Source organism: Rhyacophila brunnea, unplaced genomic scaffold, assembly GCF_057557595.1.
Source record: "Rhyacophila brunnea isolate RB1 unplaced genomic scaffold, BYU_Rbru_1.0 scaffold_3, whole genome shotgun sequence".
NCBI lineage: Eukaryota > Metazoa > Arthropoda > Insecta > Trichoptera > Rhyacophilidae > Rhyacophila > Rhyacophila brunnea.
Window position 1 is genome coordinate 15,218,742 of NW_028232965.1, and position 16,845 is coordinate 15,235,586.

The window sequence follows — 16,845 nt, forward strand, 5'->3', positions numbered from 1 at the left end:
CAGCTGGTGCAATTGTGATGATGACACACAAAACTTTCCACTCGCACAGAAGCCAACAAGCTAGCGAGTTGAAACCAACATTTTTGGTACTATTTTGACAGGACATATTGAGTAGTTCGTTTTTTTACCGGGAGGCCGCCACTATCGCTCTACTGCGCAGACGCATATCGGCCCACACGTGTGCACAAATAAAATGAACTTCATAGGTTTTACTAGTAATACTGACCACCCGCTCCACATCTCAAGAGCTTGTGGAAATCAGGAAGGCACATCATGGCGAGGTGCTTGATGTCCGACATATTGGCATCATATGAACACAGCGGCATGCAGACTGCAGACACACCCACCTCGGAACAGCATTCCGTCACATTATACGTGAGAGATTTTTCTATTTCTTCTTCAACTACCTGAAAATAGTTTTTAATTAAATTAGCATTTTTTTTAATTACTTACAGAAATACCTACAAAAGATTTAAGAATGTTAGATTCTCATTAATCAAAATACGTGACAGGGTGAAGTAAGTAAGTAAACAATAAGAAAAAAAAATAATGATTTTTATAATATCTGTGTCCAGTCACAGATTTCTGACCAATCGCAACCGGCCGAGTGCGTTACGTCATTGGTTTTAAATGAGCGAGCACGCTATTATTCGGGCCAAAACGGAGAATGACAAAAAATACCGTGTGCTATGGCTAAAACCGTGGCTAAAGAAAAAAAAGTAAAAGATTGTACACTGCGGCCATGTCTATAAAAAAGAATGTGCATATTATGTATCAGTATCCTAATCAACTACGCTGTAAACTTGGCTTTGGAAACGGCAAGTGTAATTAATAAAAGAAATACGCTTATGTGTATGCAACTTAAAATTTCAATGTTTGCAGTTTATTACCTCTTGATTACCTTTTGATTTTAAAGGAAAACATGAATTCTGGAATGTAAAGTCGAAATTTCACTGTAGTTATATTATTATCTTTATTGATAGTTTGCCACATCGGTACAATACGACTTATTCTATTGTACAATTAATTTAATACTGAGAGGTATGTTATGTAGATATTTTTTACTGTCCATTTTAGTCATAATTTTTATTTACCTTACTTTGTGTCTGGAATATCAAACTAAATGAAGCTTCTCCTACACCATGAGCATTGACCGCTTCTATATAAAACTCATAGTTAGTATTGGATTCCAAATCTTCCAATATGAATGGTGAATGAACCTGGAAATAAAAGTTAAAGGTAAATTGCCATTTTCTCTGCAAAGCATACTAAATGGGACTAAAAGAAAATAACAGAATGTTTATTAGTCATACAATGAATCCGTTTAGTCTTCACCCTGAATCCAAATAGATTCGACCTTGTTTTTGGTGGCAATCAGGAAATTATAGTTTAATTGTTTTTTTTCTTAAACATATAATCGATATGCCTTATTGACAGTGGTAGATTCCTAAAAAGAAGATGAGACTGTCAGAAAGTAGTAGCATCTTAAAAATACGCATAATTTTCAAAAATGTACTGTTAAACATCCATAAAAGCATAAAAATACAATAAAGATTTCACCAACATAACCATTGTTGTATATTTTCATCACTCAATGGTGGCTTATCGCATAGACTACAATTTCACAAGGGGGCCAGAGCCTCAGGCATTCATGTACCTAAGACATGTACTTAAGAAAATGCGTTTAAGCATAATGATACTATATTTTTTATGTATATATATGTATATATGGCGCATCGGTATGTTTATATTATTTTGACCACTAAAGTGGCACCTGTAGTTGTTAAATTAGAATGATTTTTCGTGATATGGTAAATATAATAAATCAAGATTTCTAAAAACACTGTCACAGGAAAACTTTTAAATTGTATTTAATTAAACCCCTCTTCTACCTAGCTCCCATTATTATACCCAATTATTAAAATTTGATTGGAACAGTTTTTTAGTTATGGTAACCCTCTATGTTGGTAATTTTACGTAATATTACTAGAGTAGGTATTTAAATTGTCACTACTATGATGTCGATTCATATAATTATTTTTTCTAATGATAAATGGCAATAATTCAAATAACCTTTTCAACGAAAGCATATTCGCTGTCTTCGTTGAAGAACTTCTTATAGCGAATATTATAATGCTGTACAGTATCGCCTAGCACCAGCGGGGCAGACCAGTGCACGATGGCATATTCTGTGGCAATATTTGTGACGTGCACTCTGGTTGGAGATCCCGGGAGAACACCATAGCCCTGCATCAGGCAGTTTGTGTAATCGGACATATACCGTAAACATCTGAAGAGAAAGAAAACAATTATAAATAATTCAAATAGGTACGTCATCATAGCTCGATATCCAGGAATAAGATCTCACTTTCACAAGCAAACTACTTCTGATCTCTGTAGTTTGCACATTATTGTGTCGAATGCTGACACCATGAACTCGATGGTCATTGTCCAGTCCATCCAGCCATCGACGCCGCGGGCTACGAGGTCTCTATCTTCCCTCAGGCTCAAAGATGGTCAACCTCTTGGAAAAAGTTGTTTTATGTCTGTAATATTACGTTTAACCCATTGGAAACACTGAATCTTGAAAAATTTTAGACATTCATGGTTATAGCGATGCTGCCACATATTATCTTTCTCACAAATTAGGCTGAAAATTTCCTGAGGATTTTTCTTTAACCTGTATAGATATACCATCATAAATTATCAGGTATTCGAATTTGGAACTAAGCTCAACACAGTAAAAAAGTATTGAATCTCTCAAAATTTTAGCATGTGGCACCCTCACTCAGTGGACAATTTATGTTGGTGGATGTATAGTTGATGAGGTCAACATGTTTATATTACTTACTTAAAATAATTGAAATCAAGTGTGGTAACATTTCCTGAACAGAGTCCTTGGCATAGTTCCGGAAGTTGACGCCTTTTGCAGCAAGGAGTGTGGTCTTTACCATTGATCAGGCATTTGAATGTATCAGCCGCCCAGGGAGCGCAGATCATCAAATCTGTTACCTGTAATAGTTTTATATCTGCTTATTACATAGAAAAGATGAAATAATTTTCATGTTTTAGGTAAATTAATGGATTTGACGCATATTCCACATGAAACTACATATTATGTTGATAAGTCCAAGTTTATTAAATATTATTATTAATTAAATGGTCAGGAAACAACCTGAACTTGGTGAAAATAATAAGTATAGTATTGATTGACACCATTTGAAAGTTTACTCTTGAAGATAATAAATACCTTAGCCTGTCCAGCTGTGATTGGATTACAGAGTTTGTCAACACAAGAAGTGTGCGTGACTCCCTTTTCAATGCAGCATTTGGCAATATCTGGGAGTTTTGGTGGATCAGCGACTTTTCCAGATTTTGCCTTTCCAGGATTCAGGGTAAGTGATCTGTAAATGGAAAATAAATTACATTTGCCAATAATCATACATTAAAATAGGTAGATTAGAATTATTAGAAGCAATTATTAAATTTGTTCTATTTGATTAGGATCATAGCTCCCATGTCCTGAAGCAGGCCACCTTATCTATCGCTAAGGTAAAGGCAGTGTGACGCTCTACAGAAGCGTTTTCCAAGAGGTAAAATTAAGGGTATTCAGTGTATTTTTAGTGATTTTTTAATACATCCACTTGAATTATGGAGTTGTCGAGTATCCACACACAACAATAAAAAATTCCATTGCACGACCACATATTTTAAAATGTTATTAGTTGTTAAGTAAAATAGCGCAACATGCGTCCTTTTTATACTATTTGTGATCTGCGTATATCTCACTTATCTGGTCGACCAATCACGCCGGGCCCCTAGGCTAGAGCCTTGTCAGCCCTCCTTGTGAGGGTCATGATTAGAACCATATGCTAAAAATGTTGATAGGTTTTTTGATGGAATACAACATTAAAAAGGATTATGCAGTAATAACCTTTTAGAACTCAAGTGTGTGGTGTGGAGTCCTTCAATCGGGCATTTTTGATGTTTTGGTGAGTGAGAGACATTGTAATATAACGGGCACAAATTAATAACACAGAGGTTTATTGTATAATTCCGCGCAGAACTATGTTTTATTGCAATTAGGTATGGACAAGCATTGGTCTTGTTACTTCGGTTTCATTTAAATGAATCTTAGATTAGGCCCGACATTGACGTTATTTTAGGGGTCGATCTCACGGTAGGTATTCACTTTTATTAAGGTAGGCTAACTTTCGTTCGATTAATTTTTCACACGAGAACACTACGGAGGTATACTGGTTTATAAAATTGAAACGGGTGGAGTTTACTTTGTGATGATGCATCCGTTACGTGGGCAACAGACACTCGTGTGGGGTCTACCAGCTCCGTGATTATCTTTCTACCTCCAGGGTGAATTCCAGACTGCACGATTTTTCAAAATGCGTCTTCCCGCTCGTAGGATGCGGGCGAGGGGCAAAGGGAGGATTTGGCTAACTAACGGGACTTTCACTTAGGGTCTGTAAGTGGCCTCTGTATTAGCCATATCAGGTATAATACCACCCAACCCTCGAATGCGCGTCGTCTAACTCTGACAAATGCGTTTTCCGATAATAATATTATTTAGCATTTACATAGGTCGTGAACATTTGCAGGGCTGGTCATTTTACGGGACGGTAGGCGTTGTTTTATGTAAGGTTCCTGATATGGAATCGGTGACGACTCGTCGCGAGGGGTTGTATTTGGTATCAGTAGATACCGAGTCTGAACTATTATGCATTTACATTACAGATCTACACTATCAACATTTGCTTGCAAACAAATAAGTAAATGCATAAAAACTGTTTGCAAACAAAGCATTTGCTACAAACTAGTGTGGACCTGCTTTGAGTTTCAAATAAATGTTTTTTTTTTGTTTTGTGTAGGTGAAAAAGTTTAAAAACAATTGTATAATTTGTTTGTGGGCAGATACGAGGGTGGGTCAATAATTCCTTAGAAAAAAGCATTAAAACAGTTTTTATTTTTGTATTTTTTTTTTATTTCTCAACATAATCTCCTTGGAGCTCAATACACTTGGTTAGACGTTTCTCAATTTTTTTTAAACCGTCAGAAAAATAAGTTTTCGGAAGGTCCTCAAAATAAGCATTTGTCCGATCGATGACTTCTTCATTTGAAAAAAAACGTTGTCCACTTAGCCATTTTTTTAAGTTTGGGAAAAGGAAAAAGTCACTTGGGGCTAAATCTGGCGAATACGGTGGGTGGTCGATCAATTCGAACTTCAATTCTTCAATTTTAGCCATTCATCGTAAACATGTGTGAACACGGGCATTGTCCTGATGAAAGAGGATTTTTTTCCTGTTTAAATGAGGCCGTTTTTCTTCAATTTTGTTTTTTAGCTGGTCCAATAAAGATGCATAATAATCCCCTGTTATTGTTTTTCCTTTTTCCAAATAGTCAACGAAAATAATTCCACGTGCATCCCAAAATACAGTAGCCAAACCTTACCAGCTGATTTTACGGTTTTCGCCTTCTTTGGACATGGTTCGCCTTTCGCAATCCACTGCTTTGACTGTTCTTTCGTCTCGGGAGTATAGTGGTGTATCCATGTTTCATCTACAGTCACAAAGCGACGAAAAAATTCATCCGGATTGCGTTGCATGAGCGACAACAGGGCTTTAGAGGCCACCACCCTATTGCGTTTATTGTCGACTGTGAGCAAACGCGGCACCCATCTTGCAGAAATTTTTTTCATGCCCAATTTGTCATGTAAAATAGAAATGACGCTACCTTTTGAGATCCCTGTAACCTCAATTATCTCACTCAACTTTAATCTTCGGTCACTTAACACCATATCGTGGATTTTATTGATCATTTCTGGTGTAGTCACCTCTACAGGACGTCCTGAGCGTGGTTCATCCTTTGTTGATGTACGACCACGTTTAAATTCATTTAACCAGTTATAAATAGTTGCAAGTGAAGGAGCAGATATGCCGTGAACTAAATCCAACTCATTTTTTATTTCCTTTGCTGTTAACCCTTTTATATTAAAATGTTTAATAACAGCTCTAAACTCAATTTTCTCCATTTTTGTAAACAAGCAAATTTTTTTTTTAAATGTACGAGAAACACACAACAACCCGACCAATCTGATTGAAACTTCGCAGCATACTGAATCGGTAGTGCCGCTGCATGAAAACAAACCGCTTACAGTACTAGTCGCGCCACCTGTCGGCTTTTCTAAGGACTTATTGACCCACCCTCGTATGTAATTCAATATAAGGCTAAAATCAAATAGATGAAGGATATACCTGATGGAATAGCTTGGCAAACTGGATCCATGGCTATTGACAGCAGTCACTGAAATCTCATACATGGTGAAAGGAATGAGGTCACTGACGGTAGTTGAATTTTTTTCAGACGGAACAACTACCTCGTTAGTTTCCGGACTCTGGGTGGGACTGGACGTCTTGGATGTGTCTATGAGATGGGCATCGAATGTACGAATGGTTTTGAATGTTACATGGTAGGATGTGATGCTGGCATGGTTGGCCGTTGAATGTCCCCATGACACTTTCAGTGATTTCTCAGTCAATGCCTCTACTTCGACGTCTTCTGGTGGGCTGGGTAGAAGCTCTTGTGAAAAAATAATACGACTACATTATTACTATATATTACAAATGATATAAATCAACTGCAAAGAAATATCTGTTATTCGATGACTGTTAAATATTTATGGAAGCTTAAAAGTTAGAAAAGATCTTTATTTGGTTATGTATTTTTATTCACTTATTACTGGTGGAAATGTGAGTCTTGATAAGTGTTTTGAGTTAATAATTTGTAAATTAAATTGTTTTTTATTCAACGAATTAATTACGAGCGTTGAACACACTCATTAGAAAAAATCTTGAAAAAAAAACTTTTGGTGCTGGGCGGGATTTGAACCAAAACATTGGTCAGAATTTGACGGAATGTGGGCACAGAACAGATAATAAATAGGATTCCAGTAGGCAATATTCAATACACTACATTTTGATGCAGGATTTTGAATGTGTGAGTGTCCTACGTAAATGAAACACACATTATGCACATGAAATAGTGTGTGTAATACACCAATATTAAATGAGCGTCAATGCATAAACCGAGAGCAGTTGTCAGTATTCGACGTATGATGTATTCTTGACATGTGTTGAAGTTTATCCCGGATTATTCCTTACTCGAGATCGGTTACCTGCTACTCCTTACCCGTTAGGTATTTCAGTTCCCATTATTTCTGAGTTGCCTGGATGTGGGTTTCAGTTTCGACTGGCACCTATATTTTTCTAAGGTGCTTCCGGAGTATGTGTGTATAATAATTTGTAATTTACATGAAATAAATAAATTTTATTGAATGATTATCTGCTTTAATTTATTATTACACACAAGTATTTTTACTTATCGCCATGATACCACATGCAAATTGAAATCTAAAAAGAGTAATGGATACCACAATAGAAGTACATAATTATAAGTTACACTAACAGATGTCGTTAGTGCATTTATATTTAATAAATAATTACATATTACACCAGCATGTTCGATTCGAAGACGATCATATTGGCCTCCACAGAGTGGAGGTAGTACCAATTAACAGATTTTTGTTTTTACGAGAAATGGATGTTAGTCACTTGCTCAAGTATATTAGGTCCATACTCTGGTTCCAAGCATAGGTACTTACATTGAAAAAATAATAATACGGTATCCATGACATTATAACACTTTACCATTCAGCCATCACAATAATAACAGATCAATAACCATTGATAATAAATAATGTGCACAAACACAAAATTCATTGCTACCGCTGGAGTTATATAAGACTATAATAGATTAAAATTGTTAAAAAAATATATATAATATTATTAAATAAAAAAAATGAATTCTCACCTATGCCTTCAACGACACATGCCAGAGTCAATTCAGTGTATGCAGTGCATGAGAAATGAGTTTTTATATTATCAGTGATTACAGTGTATTCTCCCCTGCACACATCTTGACAGATATCAGGTACCTTTTCCTGAATACAGCAAGGAACATGATTCCTTCCATCAGCCATACACCTGAAAAGAAATAAGAAATTATTGTTTTTAAGGTACGGTATGGGATAATATATCGATGACCCAGTATTAAACAGTAACAACTCAAAAACGTAGTTTTGAGAATATCATTTTTTAATATTTTGAATATTTTACAATACACAAGATTTTTAAAAGAAGAAGTTTTAAAATGATACATGTAAGAATTATTTATCTATTCTTAATTGACGTATGATCAATCGCAAGTTTTAAATGGAAACAATTCGAAATGGATCTGTACAAAACTGGTTTTGTTTGAAAGTTTGTAAAATTTCATATAGGTTTTTTGGCTCTCAAGGTATCTAATTTATTTTTTTCGAATTGTTTCTGTACAAAACCGGCAAGAGCTCATTTTTACAAGTATTTTGATACCAATATCGCGAATTATTGACTTGTTTTACTATTTTCAAAAAAGTTTTTTAAATCAAATAAAAAATACATACAATTTGAATTATCCAAAACTCTTTTTACATAGTACCTAGAGGTACCACGTAAAAACTTCAACCTAGTTGATTAATGAAAATGTAAATTTTCTGTAAACTTAGTACCTATTTCATAATTCCGTCACCAGATGTCACTGCAGGCAGAATCACTTCGAAAGAAATGAAAATATAAGTAATATTAAATTCTACAGGTTTACCTGTAGAATTTAATATTAATTATATTTTCATTTCTTTTAAAATGGAATTCTACCAAGTAAATGCTAACTCAATTAAGAATCACTTCGCTTCGCCCGAAAGATAATTACTTGGTTAGAATATTAATTTACTGAGACTGTTTTTAGATTTGATGAGACCAACGATATTGTTGGTAATAAAACATGATTGACATGTTGTATATTCAAAAAAATGTAATTGAAAAGTTACCTGACGATCGAAGGAAAATCGCTCTCGCAGCTCTCCGGATCCTGGCCGGTGTTTCCGTCAAGTATCGACTGGATGTTGCAGTAGCCGAGACAGTTCACCGAAACATTGTTCGCCGCGCAACAGTCTGTGTAGTTGTGCACTTTTCCGGCAAACGGATCCCCAAAGTGTTCTGAGTACGAATCGCCCCCCTTATTCGACTCAGGAGGGACTAATCCGCGCGGCAATACTGAAACAATCGAAAATGCATTGAGCATATCAACATAAATATTTATTTAAAAAAAAATGTGTTTGGCCGCCGCGCGTGGCAAAAGTAAATTTTAATACCATTAAAAAGCAAATTAAATAATAATTGCAACGTGATAAAATACCAAGAAAGTTAAAGGTAGGAGAACATAATTATTTAAAAATGTATTTATAATACGTTATATTGGTACCTAAGTAATTTTAAGTACATCAATTGATGTTGACATTTTTAAAAACTTTAGAATACTTATTAACTATTGTTTGAAAACCTTAGTGGTTAACCGAAAATACGAGTACGTTTCATAAACTATTGATATTTAATTTGGCATCCGAGATTATAAAAGGGTCATGTTTACTATTTAGAATAGGTTCTTAATTAATATTTCATAAAAAGCTTCTCTTTACCATTAAGTTCATGAAAGCTTCTTACAACTGGATCACTGTTAAGCTCGCAAATATAAACTCCACTGTCGGAAGGCCTTGCATCCCTTATGACTAGAACCCACACATCACCACCGGCTGAGTAAATTTTGCTCTCTGCACCTGGAATTAATAAGAAAACGGACATATTAATTAATACGTAATATCATCAATTTGATAAATTATTAGTTTCATACAGGTATTATTGAAACCGCTTCATAATATCCATATGCTACATATAGATTCTAGAACGAGAACACTGACGAAGAGAAGAAATCAGTAAGTATTATATTTTTGGTTGTGGCTGGTAAAATTTTCTTTTATTTGGTAAATGTAGTTATTTCGTTAGATAAATACACTATAACTATAGTAACAGACGAATAATTGAATAATCCACAAAGAGGACATGCCTACTAACTGTGATATGATAAAGATTTTTCGTATATCCACTTTGCTAGGCAAGACACGCAGTAGAAAAAAACAAAGGAAAAATGAGTCGCATAGTCCATATATTATCCACTATGATTCAAAAATTGAGATAACGATGACATTTTATTCTACCGGCAGAATTCATAACGGCGTTAAGTCCACGGTTTGTTACAATTATCGATAAGTCCATGCGAGTTTGTAGACAGCTAATCAGCGTCGAGCATTTGAAAAAATCAACATGGCCGCTGTAAAAACAAAGACCAATAAAGGCCCGCCCAAATTGAGGTGCTTGTCGCCTGCTGTCACGGGCTGCCGCTACGGGAAAAAAAGTGTGTAATGCCGGTTTCGTCCGCCTCAGAGGGACATTTTCAGACGCGGACGAAACCTGTCCTAATCTATTGATTAAAAGTGGAATAAGTACTACAAAAAAATGCGTTTTATTAAATAAAAACAACAATACAATGCAGTTCCACCATGAATTGACAGTTAACAAAATAAAAAAAATTACTAGATTTTTATTCTCCAATGAAAGCGAATCGTGTACACTGATTGCAAAAGGAGCTGAACTGGTCGACACCTGTAGAAGAAGATTTTGTAGTGGATATACGGTGCCATGAATAAGGTTGCAGTGTGAATAATCAGGTATTAGTTGTTATACTGCATGCTCTAGGATTCGAAACTATCCACCTGCACAAAACTCTTGGGACTGATCTTGACATGCTACATCCAGCGCATGCCAATGTCATGGGTACAAAAATGGTTCTCGTTGAGTACCCAGCCGGAAAATCACTGAGAAGGGGATGAAAAGCGGAGAAAAATACTGGAGTATGTTTAAAAAATATTAACAACAGTATAAAGTTAATTATTATATTAAAATTCACAAACGCTTTTTCAGACGAGAGCTATTCCGGTTGGTATATAACACCATTATCAGGAGTCAGGACTAGTCTTCTATATTTAAGTGGAATTGTGGAAACTATCGACATTTCTGAGCCAAAAGAACGATAGTGATCTTTATTGGTTTCGTCAAATATTTTTCAGTAACTGCCATGTAAAAAAAAAACTCTTGCTGACGCATTTTTAAGACTACGAAGATGATATTTTAAACAATGTAAAATTTATTTTCGCCATAACACCCCTTTTGGCAGAGTACCCTCGGTACCGCACTGCTGTAAATATAATATATACCAAGTAAATGCGATGATATATAATTAATTCTTAGTAAAAGTTAACAGTTAAGTCTTCGATAATCGAGGGTATTGATTAATTAATATTACGGATACATTATTAACACCCCTCTTAAGTACGTACATGCGTATGTATTACAGTTATTGATTTGGTATAAACAGACTTTAGTAAGTTAATGTGACTTCGTATTTGATTGAATCATTCTTGAATACCATTAACTTCCGTTTCCGTAGAAGTTATCCCCATTGGTGGAATTAATATGAGAAGTTCAGAAGCCCTCCTGCCCCAGTTTCGTAAACCAGTGTGTTTCTAGTGAAGTTATTGCTTAGATGTTATAGTAAGGAAAATTAAATTATTATGCTTAATGTGGGCAAGTACAATACTACAATGGTAATGTTTCAACTACTAGGTGTAATGGAATATTCTGAAGCATTTATTTTTCTGCTTGACGTTTTCAATGATCACTACTTGCTGAAAGTAAAACATTGGTATCGCCAAGGAAATGATTCACAGGACCCGATGAATGTACAATCTCCCACTGACCGCGAGAAAATATTGTCCATATTTGCACAAGAAGTGTGTGCACCAGATAAAAAAATGGAGATTCTTTGATAGCTAGGAGTGCACAATTTCAGTGCTCGAAATGGAAACGTTTACGAACCGGAGCGCTCGACAATTTTCTGAAGATATTTACATAGGTATCAAATTTTATGTGGATGTTATAAAAATAATTGTGTTAGATTTTTTGTTGTTATGTATAGCCTATCTAGCTCAGACGGTCAAATTATTTTTTTCCATCAGACAGAGCGATAATTTTACCGATTTCACTAACGGGAAGGCGTTCCGGTCCATTTCGAGCCCGGCACAATCTGTAGACTTCGAGCAGTTTGATCGTTGTTCTTTTGCGTACAATTATTTTTTTATATTCAATCGAGATAATAGGATCACCTTTATTTTTTAAAGATTTTTTATTCAATAAATAATATACGGTTTAAGAATGTAGCATTCTTTATTTAACATACATAATATTTTTTTGTATCACCTCAGAAAAAAGGTCATTTAGAAAAGAAATTTTCTAAAAAGATATCGGTACTGTTCGGTTATCAGGAATACAGCGGCAAACACATTTTGAAAATAGCCGATATACTGGATTATTTGTTAGGTTAACCTAAGCAAACCAAACCTAACCTAACATAACCCTACCTAACCTAACCTAAACTAACCCAAACTAACAAATAATCAAGTATATCGGGTGTTTTCAAAATGTGTTTTCCGCTGTATTCCTCATAACCGAACAGTACCAAAATATCTAATTCGTGATGTTACTAAGGTGATCCAAATTATGTATTTTAAATCAAGAATGTTACATTATTAAATCCTGTGTATTATTGATTTGATAAAAAGTATAAATATTTAAATTTACATTTACAGAAAGTTACCTGTGTTAAAAATTAAATTTTGAATGATCCTGACGCCGTTTATGAACCAATATTTTATAACTTGATTAGAAATTTAAAAAGACGGTCGCCAATATTAACGAAATTTCAAATAACATCAGGAAATTTTGTCGTAATAAATTAATAATTGGTTCTATAGCTAACTGGTAAAGTACAGCGCCTCTAGTGCTATATAAGTTTACGTCCATTGATGTACATATTTTATTGTTTACGTCCCATTCGGTGCATTAAAAATACAGGCGGACCTCGACTTTCGAAGTTCGACTTTCGCACAATTCGCTATTTCGCACATTAAAAAAAATCTTATAAACATCGCGCTGTAGGGTAAAGATATCCCCCTCTAGCTCACTCACAAGCAAGTGCATTTCTTGCATCACTTTGCTTGTGAGCTAGCTAGGATAGGTTTAGTCTTGAGCAAGAGCACGTCATGCAGGCTTGTTGTGTTGTGCGTTTTGCTAATTTGATTCATTTGAAATATATCACCCTAAAGATTTATAAACAAGAGTGAGAAACAGAAAAACTGCAGTGTTGATACGAACAAAGAGAAATCAAGGACTAATAAACTTCACATGACGTTCGCATAGTTATGGATGAAATGAAAAAAAATATTTGTCATCATGGATCGACGACCAACATCAAAAAGATGTCCCTCTGAATATTTCAATTATTCAAGCGAAGGCTCTTAGTTTGCACAAAGATTGGAAGGCTAGATTAAAAGAAGATTCGAACACGATTTTTCAAGCAAGTAACGGTTGGTTTATATTAAATTCACTGGAGAATCGGCTGATGCGGATAAAGATGTTGCAAAAGAATTTATTTCCTTATTATCCAAAATTATTGAAGATGGAGAATATTCCTCTATCCAAATATTTAATGTAGATGACACAGGTTTATTTTGAAAAAAAAATGCCTAGTCGTACATTCTTATCTAAGGAAGAATCAGTTGCCCCTGGGCATAAACATTCTAAAAACCGATTGACATTGCTTCTTGGTGGAAACATGGTTGGTGATTTAAAATTGATGCCAATGTTAATTTATCAACCAGAAAATCCTAGAGCATTGAAAGGCAAGGATAAAGAATTGCTTCCAGTAATCAAATCAAAAAGTCTGGGTTTACTGCGTTAATATTAAAAAATTGGTTCACTTTACATTTCGTGCCAGCAGTTAAGCAATATTGTAAAGTTAATGATTTACCATTTAAAATATTTTATTTAAAATAAGAAAAAGAAGAGTGGCAAACAGTTAACTCTTGATAACTTTTTAAGGGAAACACCCGCAACCCCCACTTAAACATGTCTCTTATTAAACATCTTATATTTACTTGAGAAATAAATATTTCAAAATACACACATTTTTTTTTTTTTACTTCCCTCTACTTTCGAACATTCAACATTCGCACACCTTTTCAGGAACCAATTATGTGCGAAAGTCGAGGTCCTCCTGTATAATATAATAACATACATTACAAAAATATAATATGTACTTACTCATGTTTCTGAGGTGTTTCAAATCTTATAGGCAAATATAAAAAAAATCCTTTGAGAAAAATATGCAATTATGTTTTAGAATTCTGTTAAAGTTTTCTGTATCCAGTGACCAATTTATTATTATAAAATGAATAAATCCTAAACGCATTTTCGTTTGGATATTTTTGATGTCAAAGAAAATTTACACGTGCTTATTGGGACGTCTGCTGAAGGAAAATATTCCAATACGCATAATATAATAATATATAAAATAATAGAATAATATGGACACAACCTTTTAGATGTAAATTTTATTTTTCACGGCACGTGATTCGGTTAGCATTCAAATATTCAAGTTTAATACGAAAAAAAGAAACTTTTATCATTACGGTTTTCCTATAGGAAAATAATTTCATATTCCGTAGGTATAACGATAAAGCGGAATACGAAAGCGTTATCTATAACGAGTTTTGCAAAGTTATTCCTGTTTTGTCAAGAAGTATTACGATCATTTCCAGACGTGTAAGAATAAAGTGTCATGGAATGGACGCATATTAAATTCGTCTGTCTATCTGGAAAGGTGGACTCAAATATTTCGGAGAGCATTTATGAACACGAGATGTTAAGAAGACTTTGAACAAACATTTCCTCACAATTTGGCGCTCAATCGTCCGAGAGTATTAAACCGTATATTTAGGTCGCATGCAAACACATCATGTAAATGTTGGATTTTCACAGTATCGTTATTATGTGCTAAATGATACGCAAAAAGTTAAATTGTCCCTGCTGAGAGCTACGGTACTTTATTTACGTCATGTTTTTAAGGCGAACAAGGTAGGTAAGTAATGAAAATACATTTAATGTTTGAATAAAATAATGATAACAGTAGTTATTGGGTAGGCGTAGGCATTCGATGCGCAGATTATACTGGTTACTAAAGAAATGACGTCATTTTCAATGGTCCTTCAGCTCTAAAGCCAGCTCAGACTATTATAAATTATAATACTAGTATTTTAGTCAAGTGACGAGTGTTTTACTTACCACTAAATGTTTAAGTATTTGAAAAGTGTCCGAAAACAGTATATTAGTGAGTAGCGTAATTAGATGAACAGATTAGGTACATCGTAGAGTAAAAATAATATACCTACTGTCATTATTAGAAGAAGTGGATGAAGAACAAATAAAAGAAAAGAGAATGTATACAAGAAAATGGATCAATAGGAGAGATGCACTAGGAGCAATAAATGTTCTTATCACGGAATTACGATTAAAAATCCCAAATAATACCTTTCAACATTAATAATGTCGAGAGTTGTTTTATGAAAAGTATAATATACTTTGTACTAAAATATATCAGTGATTTCGAAAGTGGTCGATTGGCCTCCAGAACGTTAGAAGACAAAGCGAAACTACAAGGGCGGACATGCTCAGCGTAGGTCAAAATGGAGCTTTTATTGCATTTTCAAAGCATGATCCTGGACATTCCTTAAACGTTGTAGATAATCTATTTATATAATTTTGAAGCCTTATTATCTACACTATGACAATTTATGTCTACTGCCTACAACATACGGCCGTAGACATAAATTGACAAACTTTAATTGAAGTAGGGAGTAAAATGATGTTGACGCGCGTGTTTGAGCATGTACCGTTTAAAAAAAAATCGGTTAGGTCCCCCCTTAAAAAGGGAAAATACCACAAATCGATGCCTCAGAGTTTTCACATCTAGGAGTTATTTAATTTGTTTTGAAATCGTGGTAACGGATTTTCACCAGTGTATCTCTTTTTATGTGTTATTAAGCGGTGTTGCGTTCTGTTTCAAAAAAATAACTTTCATTTTTTCATTGTTAATTCACTTTGGACATGCTCTCTGAAAAAATCTTACTCTACAATAGTGCGGTAGTCTGAAAAGTTTGGGAAGTTTTACTATAGATCCATGTTTACATGCGTACAGAACAAAGCTGAGGTAGAGAGTTTTTTGTCACCTGAGTAATGATTTTAAAATTGACCACGCAATGTGCTTAAACGCAATGTTTAACCAGTGTGTAGGTACTTCCTTTAATTAGATAATTTCCATGTTAATCATGGACACTTATTTTGGAAAAGGTCCGAAAATTCAGAGTTGTAAAACTTGGTATGGAAAGGTGCATGGTTGCTATAACGCGTATGGAAAAATAACGAAATAATTTTATAAGGGGCTAAATTTGCACAGAACTCAAAGGAGTGTAATCATTTTAGCGGATCTTCCACTGAGCGGTGGATTGAACCAGGTGATGATGACTGACTAAAGAAATACTTAATATTTTTTAACAAACTTTTATTTATGAAAAATGAATAAGGAAGGTCGCATAATGATGGATTATTAAGTGGTGAGTAGGTACCTGTAAATCTTGAATGGGACCAGATATTATTTTTTTTTAATTAAAATTTGAGAATACAACATTCTTTATTGAACGTACATAATTTGAAAACACCTCATATTATATATCGAAGTTATACTGACAGAAAGCATTACGTCATTAGTCACAAGTTCTGAGATAATCACAGAAAGGACATTAATTTTTTTTTCAAAGCGTTCTCCCTCGTAGATTTTTTATGATTTAAAAACATTTTTTCTACGTTATAAAGACTAACCTTAATGGCAAACACAATATACGACATGTTACAAGTCCTGTATTTTGTATACGCAGAACGCATTAGGTCATTA

At 34.4% G+C, this 16,845-nt stretch overlaps 1 protein-coding gene across 7 annotated transcripts in view; it reads right to left on the minus strand.

The window, feature by feature from the left end:
* LOC147067947 (Ig-like and fibronectin type-III domain-containing protein 2) overlaps positions 1-16,845 on the minus strand; it is a 277,069-nt gene that overhangs the window by 16,852 nt on the left and 243,372 nt on the right. For all 7 annotated transcript variants that reach the window (XM_085952846.1, XM_085952843.1, XM_085952845.1 and 4 more), the window contains exons 5-13: positions 9,584-9,721; positions 8,936-9,161; positions 7,882-8,054; positions 6,267-6,591; positions 3,251-3,404; positions 2,852-3,012; positions 2,074-2,290; positions 1,095-1,220; positions 227-407 (exon numbers count right to left, since the gene is read on the minus strand). In XM_085952846.1, coding sequence (XP_085808972.1) covers positions 227-407; positions 1,095-1,220; positions 2,074-2,290; positions 2,852-3,012; positions 3,251-3,404; positions 6,267-6,591; positions 7,882-8,054; positions 8,936-9,161; positions 9,584-9,721 — 1,701 coding nt within the window. The remainder of the gene's footprint in view (positions 1-226; positions 408-1,094; positions 1,221-2,073; positions 2,291-2,851; positions 3,013-3,250; positions 3,405-6,266; positions 6,592-7,881; positions 8,055-8,935; positions 9,162-9,583; positions 9,722-16,845) is intronic.